The 14,494-nt window shown below is 42.7% G+C and overlaps 1 protein-coding gene across 1 annotated transcript in view; it reads right to left on the bottom strand.

Moving 5' to 3' along the window:
- The window catches only part of bcas3 (BCAS3 microtubule associated cell migration factor), a 374,328-nt gene that overhangs the window by 329,081 nt on the left and 30,753 nt on the right, over positions 1-14,494 (bottom strand). The window contains exons 8-9 of the mRNA XM_079271901.1: positions 4,475-4,582; positions 4,305-4,381 (exon numbers count right to left, since the gene is read on the bottom strand). Of these exons, the coding sequence (XP_079128027.1) occupies positions 4,305-4,381; positions 4,475-4,582 (185 nt within the window). The remainder of the gene's footprint in view (positions 1-4,304; positions 4,382-4,474; positions 4,583-14,494) is intronic.

Genomic DNA, 14,494 nt, shown 5'->3' on the forward strand with positions numbered 1-14,494 from the left:
CACCGTGTTCCAACAGAAAATACCTTCCTTCATGTGAACCAGTCCATCAGTTGTGCGCTCGAGATCAGACTGGAGACATAACCACTTCAGAGATGTGTGAGTAGCACCCGCTGTCTTCAGAGGATGGTACTTTCTGTTCTATATTTACTGTAAAAGTCCAGGCACTCTCCCTCCAGCCAGCTGACACCTTATCATGTAGAGAACTCCTCATTTCACCTTCACGGATCAACACACAGTCTCACACGGTCAAAACTGTGCAGCTTGTACAAACTGATGTGTATGCATGAACATAGCCTTGCGAGCAGCTCAGTTGACCTGCAGGTCAAAAGGTTAAGCATATTGGAAAGTACATTACATTCAATGTTTTTGGCTGAGGGAAGTTCTCGCCCACTTTTAAGATTCAGATAAAGAAAATCAGAAATTGAATTAGCTGAGAGGCTTAGAGGTCTCAGAACATCCAAAGGGCCAGACTTGTACAGCGGACGTCAGTGGTGGGCCCAGCTCACAGACAGTAAATAAAGATGGACGACATGACAGCTCCCCAAAAGTGAGGCAAAAACATGTCAATCGGCCAGAAGAGCAAGATGGCAGCGCCTGCATCCGGTATACTGTTGCTCCACCTTTCTACAGCTGGCAGAAGTACAGACGCGTCGTCCATTTATAATTACAGTCTACGGTCCAGCCCTACCCCACAGGCCTTGCTATTTGTTGTCATTCCCCCAGCGGTGACCCTGTCTGTAAAACCACACCAGCACCCAGCGCTGAGCCAAAGGTCTGACACAGCAGCACCAGCCTCTACGAATATTCACGCACTGTCCCACTCAAGTCAACTGAAGCCAGGTCGATTCATTGATGGATGTGTTTTGTGCATGGTCAACCAACACAAACAGTAATGCACTGTTATTCTAGTGTTGCGCCATCATCCTACTGCAAGCCGCTGTATTGCTCTCATACACATTTCAACATCTCAACTGATGTTGATGATGTTTCAACTGATGATCGTACTTCTCGGTCTTTATTAAATGCCCAAAAAAGCATAGCTCAAAAAGTCCCGTCACTGAGAAACGTTACATTTTGTGTGACAGGGAATGTGGGTGACATTTGAAGAGTATGAAATTGTATGAAGAGTTTGTAAGAGTAGTGAAAACAATTAGTCTGCTTCAGAGAAATAAGCACAGCAATCATTGTTTTACACTGTAATACAAGCAGATGACACAGACACCCTTTTACCGTACGGAAACACAGTATGTACCAAACCGTTGTGAATTGTTCCGCTCAGAATATCTAGACAAGGCTGTGGACTCAAGTTGAACAGAAAGGCCCAGCTCACAGCACACACACCACTTGAATGCAAAGCAAGAACATAAACATGGGACAATCCTTAAGTGCTCATAAAAACAGGACATGTCCACCATCTCATCCCTGGAGAAGGAACGTGCTGCAGCAGAAAGGCTCATCCGAAGCGGAGCTACACACATAGCAGGAGCCTTTGTTTACTGCTCCTACGGCCCAAACAGACCAAACAACCAAGGAGAGGAGGCCCCTGCATCCAGGAACGATTAATAACTATTGAGCATGTTTGGTTTCCTGTGGCTCAGACACTGATAGGGAAGGCAGGCAGACAAAGAGGAGACACATTAAAGCCAGCCAGTAAGGTCAGTTTACTCCAGTCAATGACTTAAGTGGACAGCAATGGCCTTGTAATGCAGTCTGGCCTTTCTTCCACAGCCTCCTGCAGCAGACGTGGCAGGTAGAGCCAGCAGGATGCAGGAGCTGTGTTGTAAACAGTTCCCCGTGTTGAGCTTCACATGGAGGGCCTCACATCATGTCTACAAGCAGTTTAGTCACAATGCAAAGATTGAGCGAACAGCAGGCCTTGGTGGCTGGTTGCACTGTAACCAAGTCAAACCGAGTCACAGGCCATGTTAATGTCAATGGTTGAGGAAAAAATACATATCTTAGTTGATTGTTTGCGCTGCTGCATACAGTAGAGATCACTGGGACTTTTCCATTGGAAAAACAATAATATTTCACATGTGATGACAATCTACATGAAATCTAACTTTTTTGTGACATGAATAACAATTGATCTTTAAAAAAAAGATTCTTCCTTTTGCGGTCCAGAACTTAATAGCAGGTCAGAAAAACACGGCAAAAATATCAAAAACAATTAAAGCTGCGAGCAGCGATGACCGGGCCCTCGCAATATGCACGTCGGGGTGCCGGCAGGATTCCGGCCTGCGCGGCCGAGAACGTCCGCGACCGTCGGACTGCGCGAGGACTCTGGCTGATGCTGCCATTCAGTTCTGTGACCATCAGACACTGCATGCAGGTTCAGAGCATGGCCCCAACATACTTTTATTTAAGTCCATATGTGATACATGTTCCTACCAAATTTCATACATCTAGGTGAAACGTACTGCGAGGGCTGCTTCGTCGAAATTTTGTAGGGGGCGCTATTGAGCCGATTTGCCACTCTGAACGAATAAAATCATATTGTATAACTACATTTTGGGCTTTAAATGTGTATGCCAAGTTTGCTTATGTTTTGAGCATGTTTAGCCCCTCAAAACACCTTAATATTTCACGGTGAAGAATGCGTCGCCACGGCAACAGCTTTTCACGAAACAACAAGCTTTGAGTAATTTTTCATCACAAAGGTCTTTAGACTGTACCGACCAAATTTGAAGTTGATCTGATTAATTCCCTAGGAGGAGTTCGTTAAAGTGCAGCGCCTGGAAATGACAAAAACGACACTAGAAATTCATAAAAAATGCAAAATGGCTGACTTCCGGTAGGGTTTAGAGCATGGCCCCAAGAGACTTTTATTGAAGTCCATATGTGATACATGTTCCTACCAAATGCCATACATCTAGGTCAAACATACTGCGAGGGCTGCTTCGTCGAAATGTTGTAGGGGGCGCTATTGAGCCGATTTGCCACTCTGAACCAATAAAATCATATTCTATAACTACATTTCGCCTTGTAATCTGCTTGCCAAGTTTGCTTATGTTTCGAGCATTTTTAGCCTCTCAAAATGACCTTCGTTGTTAACGGCGAAGACTGCATCGCCACGGCAACGGCATTCGACGAAACAGCAAAAGCTTCATGATCTAGCATTATGAACTTCTTGTATTTGTGTGGCACAAATTTGATATTGATTTGATTTACCTACTAAGAGAAACAAGCCAAAGTATAAAGACTAACTTCCTGTTACCAGTAGGTGGCGCTATGACTATGATTCAAAATTGGCCTGCAGATGTCTTCAGGTCTGGAGTCTAATCAAGCACGTGAAATCTGGTAAAGATCTGATGATGTGGAGTCGAGATACATCAGTTTATTCGTTCATGGCGAAGGATCGAAATTCGCCGAGCCGCCACGTCGCCGCCCTTCAGTAACTTCTTACAATCTTCACAATGAAGCATTATCAAGGTCTTAAGGCTTGTATGACAACATTTGAGAGGGATCTGATTAATCTGTGAGGAGCAGGATGTCAAAGTACACAGCGTACAACTTCCGGTTGCCACTAGGTGGCGCTATGACTATGATTCTAAATTATCATATAGATGTGTTCCGGGTCAGGATGTTATGACATATGAGAGATTTGGAGCAGATTCGACAATGTACGGCCGAGTTACAACAACTTCCTGTTTCGTGGCGAATGGTGTTTCTTTGACGCCACGCCACGGCCACATAGTTCGATAACGTTTTGATCTTTGAGTAACTTTTCACTGCCAAGGTCTCAAGAGCAGACTAGCCGAATCTGATGTCAATCGGGTCAAATCTCTGGGAGGAGTTCGTTAAAGTATGACGCCTTGAAACGGTCAAAAAACGTCATAAAAGCAAAAATGGCCGACTTCCTGTTTGGTTTAGAGAAAACTTCCAAGAGGATTTTTTGTGCGTCTCATCACGTTCCACATACCTACCAAATTTCATACAGCTGGGTGAAACCTGATGTTAGCGAGCCAATATTTCATACCGCAGCTGGACACCCCAATCAGACTGCAATTTTCGCAAATTCTGGCTTTCGTGCCAAATTTCACAAAATTCCCAATATCCCAAGCACCTCCTTTTTGCCATGAAACACTAAGAATAATAAGAAGAAGAATAATAAACATTAGAAATACAATAGGTCCTCCGCTCCGACTACGTCGGTGCTCGGGCCCTAAAAAGGAAGCTCCGAAAAGAAAGGTGTCACACTGGTACATCAATGATGTTCTTACTTTTTAACCAGGGTGCTGCTGAACTGTGCATATGAAGTACGATAGAAAAACAACTCTCTAAGTGTTAAAACAGTGTCTTACTTGTGACAAAGAACTTCTTGGTGAAGGTGCAGCTGTCAAATGCAGCAATCTTCTCTTGGAGGCTCACAACGAGAATACTTGAAGAGGGAGAAAAGAGTCCATTAGTAGAATGAAAATAAACATGTTGCAAATGAATCATAAAATATGAGTTGTTTCTAGATCAGACATACTGCTTGTTGCAGTGGAGATCATAGATGGGCGTCTTGAACTGAATTGATTTGACCATTTCCCCTGTCCGTAGAGAATACAGGTCAACGCAGCAGTAGGGAGGGCTCGTCCTGAGAACAGAGAAACAAATGCATTTAGTCAGTCTGAAGAATTCATGCAGACATCAAGTAACTAATGACACAACTTCAGAGCAGAATACAGACACGTGTGATCAATGAGAGCTACTGATTTAAACAAATATATTCTGACACAAAACCACTTCTCCTTTCAATTCATAGTGTAGTCATGACTGCACATATACATTAATAACTCAAAAAAGTCAATTTGTGTGAAGGGATCCTTTAAAAGTGGGAATATAATCCTTTAAAAATAGAATATAATATATAAAAATGAATAGTTCAGGTTACATTTAGGACCGTGCAAAACTAGTGTAACATTTGAAAAATCACTTTGCTAAACACCTTGATAATCTCTGTTGTCATTGCCAACATGGTGGAAGTGCACCACATGTACATGAAGCCTCTCTATCAACACAGCAGAAGGTGAGGGAGCCTGTCCAACATGCTGTTCAAGGAGAATATAGACATACATCTCAATCATGCAACCCCTGTGCTTTCAACAGCGTACTTAGTCTGCTGTGCATGCTGAGTGCGGTTATATATATGCCTCATCAGTCATGAACGCTTTTTGAACAATCAGGAGAAATTGTCTGGAACTTAAAGTTTCAAGGACACTGAATGTTTGCTAAATTTGTGTAAATGTGGAATGACTATAAGTGGAGTTATTAATGAGAAAAGGACCATGTAGATTGTAAAAGAATAAAAACACCTGCATGCTAGCATTGATTATATTTAGATCGTGAAGGTTAGGAAGGGAGATTAGACTGATTTGATTACTTCATCAATGAGGAAAGCCCCTTCCTGCACACTCCAGACAGCGCAAGACACCATTAGGAAATAACACGTTTAACCAGCTGACAGCTGTTGCCAAAACACCACGGGAAATCTGGGCATTGTTCAAACGACGAGCTCGAGAAGGGAAGACTTTCTTCCACGACAGCGAAACACAGATATTCAGCCATGCTGAATATCCCTGCAGCACACCATGTTCCACTGACAGACTCCACTGTGACGAGGAGGGTCTGCCTTCCCAATCATCACTGTTGCTCCTTTTCTTCTTTATGGTGGAAAGAGATCTGCTGCTCCCATTAAAACTCTGACACATGCACACGCAGGGTGACGAGCCGAGGGCAAACAGTGGAGAAAACTCAATTTTAGAATATATATATATATATAGAGGAGCATAGCAGAGACCCTTCGCCTTTCCCAGCTCAAAATCTGGTGAAAGTGTTAATTTATGATATTATTTCAAACTGATCAACAAGCAGGTTTGGTCAGATGGCTGAGGTGAGAAAGTATGTTGATGTAAACGTCTCTCAAGCTCTCTTTAGTCTTTCTTCACTCCACATATTTTGTGTGAACGAGCAAGTGCAACGTCATGTATCGTCTGTAGAGATGACCCTGTCTGTACTTGATATAAAGACAAGGCCCTGGACCCACAGCTCAGTGCATTGGAGTATAGTTTGAGTATTAGTTAGTGGCTACACTAATACATTCAATTAGAAGACGTCAGTGTCTGGAGGAAGATGGTCATTATCTTGCATTAAATACCAATAAAAAAGATCAAAATGTGGATTATTTTAGGACTAAAAACATTAACATGAACCCCACTCTCCACAGAACAGCGGCCCTTGAGACAATCATCACCACCAGCAGCATCTTCCCATCACCCGGCTCGATCTTTGACGGACAACTATTTTTTTCTTAACGCAAACAAAGGCAAGGACACACACCCACAGATCTGAGATGAAATAACTGCTGCAACAATATCCAACAACCATATTGATGGCTGGTACATGAGGTAAGCCCCCTGGAAGCATGTGCACATAGAATGTGTGTGTGTGTGTGTGTGTGTGTGAGAGACACACACTGCTTGGATGTTAACACAAGTGTGTTCCTCGCTCCAGTCCCAGTAATACGTACTTGAGAAGACAGAAGAGGTGCCAGAGAAAGAAACAATCCCTGATTAATTTTTCCATCCTCATGGTTAACGTCTCCTTCAACATGTCAAAGGTCCTCGCGATGCGAGCACGGCTACCATTACCGATCAAGAGCACAGACATTAAGATTAATACAAAAATTTCACCAGACGATAATTTACTTTTAGGCGGCTATATCATCGATTTCAGCATTATCAGAGTCCGATCAATCTAATTCAAAGCTCTATCCCGAAAAATGGGCCTCTAGAATTGATTCAAAGGGACCATGATAACCCACTATTATAGAATCAAAATGGCACAGGGTTCAATTGTTTTGCTTTTGCAGTATTTTAACAAATGACCCAGTTCTAATGGAGGCAATGCGGGGTCAGATGTAATCAGATTTCCTGATGCCGGGGACGTTGGGGCGTAGGTTGAAAGCAAGGCTAAATCACAATTATCATTATGGATCATGGCGGGATGTCAGTCCTTGCACATGTTAAGGTGACGCCGAGCACCATTCCCCAGCTCAGTAACAGGCCTATTATGATGGCCCTATTAGATCAATGTGTCAATTACTATTACTCAAACTGGCCCCTGGGTCTGAAAGGATACAAAACGAGGGAGATGGAGGAAAGGAGGCTTGGCTCATTTACTTCCTCTGATAGGACAAGAAGCTACTCCAGAAATTAAGCAGAAAATGGAGTGGCCCTGCCAGATACACAATACACAAGATGCAACATGATAATAGATCAGAGAGAGAAAAAACAGGAGACTTCCATTAGGTTAAACTGTTGTTGCAAAATGCAATGTCATAAATTAGAAAAATTCAAATCAAAATGAACAACACTAAGGCACAGTATGTATGCTTGTGTTATATGGCTGCTTTGTGCATGTAAATTCATTTGAGAAGTGTGGCTTCTTTCTTCCACCAGACTAAGTCACACTAACGGCTCTGTGAGGCGAAGCGTTAAGCTAACTGAACATCAGCACGCTATCATCACAATGTTAACATGCAGATGGCTGGAAGGCAATGCTCCCCATGTATCGTAGCTTTCTGTTTCAGCATGCTAACATTTGCAAATTAGGAAATGCAGATGCAATTTTGACCAGATGATGGCGCGAGATGAAAAGTCTAGCTATAATAATCCATTGCTGGGAACGTAGAGGGGCGTGTTTGGGTTATCAGCATTTAAGAAACTGAATTCTTGACATCAATAGAATTATCAATGTAAGTAACAATTATTAATGATTATTAATAACAACGGGGCACCACCCTGTGAACAGGGACTAATAACCAAACGATAAACTAAGTCTCATAATTAGTGGCCACTCGTAATGTCAATAGTCGGTGCGACTACACATTCGAAGTGACAGTGAAGGTTTAAGTTCGTACACGGGCTACTACATCCAGATCTTATTACACGCATATGCACAAGTAATCACAAACGACTGCTCTTTAAAATATAACAGTTTATTAAATCAAAATAATAAGTGATCAGATCAATTAATATCACAACCAACAAACGCTATCATACAATTTTATGTGCCCAATATCTAACAAATGAATAAAATAAGTGAGGATGTATGTATGCAAGTATGTGTGTGCCTGTGTGTGATCACGTGTGTGAAAAGGGAGGGGCCTTAAGAACTACAGCTAAGAACTACAAACCAAGATGGCGGGGTCGAGTGACCTAGACACAATGGTGGGGCAGATAGCTGGGTGTAATCACGTGCGTCGACGCAGCACGTGTGTTGGGACAATAGGCGAGAGGTTCACCCACAATCAGCCGGAGGTCTATGTGTATGCAAGTTACGGAAAAACAAGAGAGATAAAAAGAGGCAGAGAGGAATCAAAGCTTCTGTGTGCGGTGTCGCGTTGTAGTGAAAATGAGATGAGGGTGGATGAGGCCGATCGGTCCTCGTAAATCTTCTTGGAGACCGGACGATGTCCAGAGCGAAGAGACCGATTTTCGCTGCGTTAGCGCTTATAAACGGGTCGGCACGAACAGCGGGGGGCGCTTGCTTGGCCAATGAAGGGTCAGCCTCAGCTTGTGTCCGAAGGCTGGAGGTGTGGTCATCTTGAGTGGACAAACGGATCTGACCCCAGGTCAGCTTTTGTGAGGAAGGAAAACATGTGAGGAGCTCAGCCAGCCAGGAGGTGGCGCCAGACCCCAACACCATCCTCATTATTATGGATTATTATAGCTAGACTTTTCTAGATTTTACTAGATCAGAAAACACTTTGTGAAAATTCAAGGGATCAACAAAGTCATTCAAATTCATCCACTGGTGACCATGAATACCTGTAGGAAACATAAAAAACACTAAAAGATGTTGAGGGATTTCAAACCAAAAATGTCAACCTTAGAAACCTTAAAATGAGACATTTCTAATTTGCCATTGCGATGCTGTAAAGCCATCAGTGGGCCTACCTGCTGACTTCTCTCTTTTGATTGGCCCTCCAGTAATCCCTAGCTGTTTGGCTCATTTTTCTGTCACACTGCTCTGCCACTGTGGTGCACTGTACCAGATTTGGACAACTTCCTGACAAAACAATGTTTAATGTGACTTTTACAACCATATCTAAGTCTTAATTTTAGTTATGCAGCTGTTTACAACGGTCATTAAGGTCCATTATGGTTGCCGCATGTCTTATTATTGTGCAATCATCATCAATCTATTCTGTGTACTTCCTCCTATATGAAACATGTTGACATCTGTTATTTTAATTTACACATCAATGCTGCACTTATTCCATGAGTACTTTCCCTCTGAGAGAATCCGCACACATCTTTTTATGAACGTGAACTAAACCAGCAGATCAAAACCGCACGGTCTCATGTGGCCGAGGAAAGCATAGATGGAAGCCCAGGAGGAATTAAAAAGCAGCCAAATAAAGTCATTTACAAGTAAGGGACGTCATCACATTTCCGACTGGTGCAATGTTTTACAAGCTCCCCAAATACGAACGACAATTACATGCTGTGGAAATGCTAAACAAATACAATGTTGGTTTGGAAAGTCGAGGCTGGCTCTGCTGAAAGAACAGTAGTGCTCCAACTGGACCCTGTAGACTGAAAACACTTCGGAGGATTGTATTTTCACTGGGGTTCACCTGATGAAAGTGATTTACTTTACCAAGACCCAATAGTTTATTCAAGTACTCATCATAATTGTATACTACACAGAGAAGAGGAGCCTCTGAAAGCGTTGAGACAATGCAAATATTGGTACTACATTCAAAGTCGATTTGTGACCATAGAAAGAGAAACTCATCGTATAGTCAGTCTCATACTCTCTTGTAGCTGTTCTGGAGCTTTGTATCATATCACATTAACTTCATCAGAAGATGGAGTTTGCCCAGTTGTCATAGCATCATATATTATGTTCCAATTTGCACGTTTGTACTTGAGGGACCTCTTCAAATCAAATCTGCATCTACAATTCCATGACAACTGGAACAGAAAAGCTGTATCGGAACATTCTTTCCGTACTCCCTCTTTGTATTTGTTTAGTTTTTTACTCCCCCCTCCTCTCACTCTCAGCTCAAACCCAGCCCCCCCATACACAACAAACGCTGGCCACATGAGAGCCGGATAGGGGCCTGAAGGGAGCCACAGTGATTCCGGCAAGCTGCAGGCATTAGTAGGAAAGTAATTAGGGTAAAAAGTTCAACCAGCGGTCCATGTCTGCAGAGCTGCCAGAAATACATTTCCTCCACCGTTTAAGACTGCACATACAATATAATGACCAGTGACCTGTGTGTTTTACTGCTTATGTATTAAAGCATCACCTTCTAGAATAAGTGAGAAAAATAGTAAAGAAAACTGTTAAGTCTGACTGTAAAATGTAAAACGCATACCAACTTTAACTTCAATGTAGGAACTAACCACCAACACCAATAACAAGACTTCCATTGGACACATGGAAAGTGGTGTATAGGCAATAAAGTCTATACATTCAGCGTATTCCTTCTTCTTTTGTGAGCAGGGAAGTGGATATTAATATTCATTACCCAAACCAAAGCTTGCATTAGATCCAATTTTAGCAGTTTTTGCCTTGTGCCAATTTTCTGTCTGAGTTAAGTGGAAGCACTTGACACAAGAAACATCTGGTCATGGAGGAGCCCCTTCTTCTGCTTTAACATCTCAAAGCTGTATCTGGAAATGTGCAATCTAATTTCTTTGCTTTCTATCTGCTTGTGCATAAGGATACGGGCTAGAGGACAACTTCAAGCCAGGATACATTTATGTGTTACAATGCAAATTACTTAATGATTATTTCATCAGGTGCTTTGGCTTCTGGCTCTCAAAACTCACGTTCCAGCCACATCACAGAGTCCTGACTCAGAGAACGAGTAGCAAAAAGGTCAAAACTAAGTTGAATGAAGGCCCGTATCCATCAAACGTCTCAGAACCACTGCTTTGAACCGGGCTTAACGTTAACATAGGACTGTAACAGCCCTACCGTAGAGATGGCGTCCTACACTGGCTTTCAGAGGTACTTTGGAGTGACTTTGATGTCGCTGTCTTACTACACTCTCACGCGTAAAGCAGAAATTATGATGACATTTTGTAGTTTTCCTGACAGTTGCAGCTTAGATAGTGGTAAAAATGTGCAGACTTTATGTACATAGATCGTCAAATAATATAGGTGACTAAGCTACTGTATCAGGGTTACACACAATACAAAATAAGCAATTACAAACAATGATATTCACTCATTAGACATTTACTTCAGGCTCTAAAATACATCTGTGCATTATCTGGGGTTTTGCAAGAGCGATATGGTTGGCTGTGAGAGACTGAAATGATCACTCTTGGACAGCTATATTCTCCCTGTGTCGTAGAAGGTGGCAGGTAGCTCGTATTCTGCAGAGAGAGCATGTTCTTTCTTTTGCATGATGAATAGATCAGTCAAAACAAGACAAATGCAAGTATCCAGCCATGCCAGCGGCTCTGTGAGCCTGTATGTAGGCCCTGTGTCACCATGCTAACATGCTCACAATGACAATCAAAAAAGGTTTCGTGAGTATTTGGTCATGAACCCAAGTTTTGAACGAATCAAAATTGTATCAGACGATGGCGCTTCGTTAATACAATTTGAGGGAGACATAAATGTCTGTAACAAATGTCATGGCAATCCATGCAATAATTGCTGAGATAGTTCACTCTGAAGCAAACAAGTGGACCTGCTGGTGGTCGTAGGATCACCACAGTCACTGGACCAAAGTGACGGGCCTTCCGATAATAAGCTCAATGCCATTGATAAGTATCTCTCCAACCACCGAACTTCTCTGCCTGAAGGCCATCTGCTGGCAGCTCCAAACAGTTAGGTCACCTCTGGAGCTCTCCTGAATATAGGCAGAGATGGGGGTCATTTCCTCATTCACTCCAGCACCAGTAGGACCATAAATGCATCCGATGGTTTTTGGCCAGTTAAGACTGATTTCTACTCTGGGACGTTAGAAAAATATTGGCCCTGCTTAGACCCACCAGTATTACTTCACCAAGCAAATGCTCCTTTATCTTCCCTACAACATCTGAAGAAAATGACATTAGTACTGCCACACACCTTGCTAAATGTAAAAGGAAAGTTTAGTCAAATCAAATATGAATTGCTTTGGCCACAGTGGCCTGGTAAAGGGAATGGGGTTGTGGTAAAGGTTTGAAAAGTCATTACTAATCATTCAGCTTGTCGAGTGTGTTTATATGCACTGCTTCCAGTCCTACTGAGTTCAATCTGACTTCCTATTTGAAGGGGGAAAACTGGCGAGGCAGAACACATTTTCGACAGACATTAAACAGACATGCAAGTCAAAATAAACGCTCTTGAGTGAAGCCTGAGCCCCGAAGCGCTGCCTATGCACTGAACAAGTGTGTATGAATGTGTGCGTGTGTGGTGCAATAAAAAAGGGGAAGTGGAAGACCAGATTACAGTCATTTCCACACAGGGGCATGACAAAAGGGACCGGTAACGATTTCATGAGAAACGTTATTTCAGCGGAGAGCATGATATTCCTGCCCACAAATTGAAGACCAACTTTGCAGACCAGGATAAAAAGATCCTTAGTGACTGTGTATTCTGTTCTGGTATGATTATCTTAGACACAGGTGCATATGCACGTAAATTTGAGCTGTGAACATAATTCTCAGCTCTACATACAGGGCTAACAACTGTCAAAAAGGGACCGCGGGACACACAACTGACTCTTTCTGTTTACCTTTCTGTTTACCTCTCTTACTCCGTCAAGCTGTCAGAGCGAGCATGGAGCCCACACTGTCACTAACTGTACTCCCACAAAAAATATTATCACATTGTTGGGAAAACAAAAAGCGAGAGAAGCAGAAAGAAAGGTCGATAACATGTGTTTGAAGGATAGATGCAGGATGTTGAACAGATTCAGCAGCAAAAACAGGTTCAAAAGAAAAGAAGATATCTGAAGCCTAGAGATCACCTGGCAATGGAGACAGAAGACTGTGGAATCAAGGAGCAACACTGTTCCTGCCATTGCGCTTTGCTGCGTCTGTCATCAGTGCCCTCTTTTCGTACGCAACGTTATCAGTCATACATTTGTTGTTTACTGCCTGAGAAATGGACGTGTGGTGTGAGAGCATGTGAAAAGTGTCAATGCACCCGTTGCTAAGTCCAGGCCCGCTGACGCAGGCTGGCCAATCATAGAGTCGCATCACCCAACTCAACCAGGGTTCGACTATACGGCTTTGCTCTATACACTCATGAAATGGTTTCAGATCCTTCTTCTTTTAGAGGCTGGTTGTGTGGATTTTGACCGAGTTAAACGTCATTGCCTTGTGCACAACAGTGATGCTCATTACCCGCAGAGGTTGGAAGGAGACGTACATTAAAAACCTGTGGAGTTAACATACGCTGAGTATAGCATACCATTAATGTTAACTAGCACTTCGATGCTAGGCTAGCCACTGAAGGTATACTGAATACCAGTGGCGGGCCATGCATTTTATACCTGGGCCTTCACTGCTGTCCTGCAGCTGAAATACCACCTTATAACCACATGATGATGCCACAGCTATACGGTTGTTATTCGTTTCTAGGGCTGTAACTATATACGTATTCAACCGTTCGGTACGAGGCTTACAATCCGAACAATACGTTTGAATAATACGAGTGCATTTGGAAAATGCAGAAGCTTAAATTGTAGGAAATATAATGTTTTCTGCGTTCATGTAGGACACGACGGTCTGTGTGACCTCTGAACCGGAACAAAGAAAACGACAACAAAAAACAGCTCCGCAAGTGTTCTGGGAGGCTACGCATTCAATTGACCGTAGAAGCCAAGAAGACATTATACAACATCTCAAGTCTCCTGCTGCTTGGATATTCTACCAACACACTTTTTCAAAAATATTTCAAACTGCATGACTACTGATCTTTTACAAATTGTAAACACATCCCTTCTCTCAGGTGTCTTCCCACAAGCCCTAAAAACTGCAGTTATTAAACCACTCCTAAAGAAGGCTAGTTTAGACTCTGCAACGATGAAAAATTATAGGCCAATATCAAACCTCCCATTTTTAAGTAAAATAATTGAAAAAGCGGTTTTCCAACAGCTGACCAACTTCTTGGCCATAAATAACTGCTTTGATGTTTTCCAGTCAGGCTTTCGACAGCACCACAGTACTGAAACGGCTCTTGTTAAGGTTTTCAACGACATCCACTTAAACATAGACAATGGCAGAAGTTCAGTCTTAGTGTTACTGGATCTCAGTGCTGCATTCGACACGGTCGACCATGCCATACTCCTAGAAAGACTAAACATCTGGGTGGGACTCTGGCACAGCACTTAACTGGTTTGAATCCTACTTGAAGGACCGAGAATACTTTGTGTCTGTAGCTGATTACACATCAGAGCTGACTAAAATGACATGTGGTGTTCCCCAAGGTTCAATACTGGGGCCTCTTCTGTTCAACATCTACATGCTTCCACTAGCTCAGATTATGG

Source organism: Melanostigma gelatinosum (genome assembly GCF_949748355.1).
Source record: "Melanostigma gelatinosum genome assembly, chromosome: 7".
Taxonomy (NCBI): domain Eukaryota; kingdom Metazoa; phylum Chordata; class Actinopteri; order Perciformes; family Zoarcidae; genus Melanostigma; species Melanostigma gelatinosum.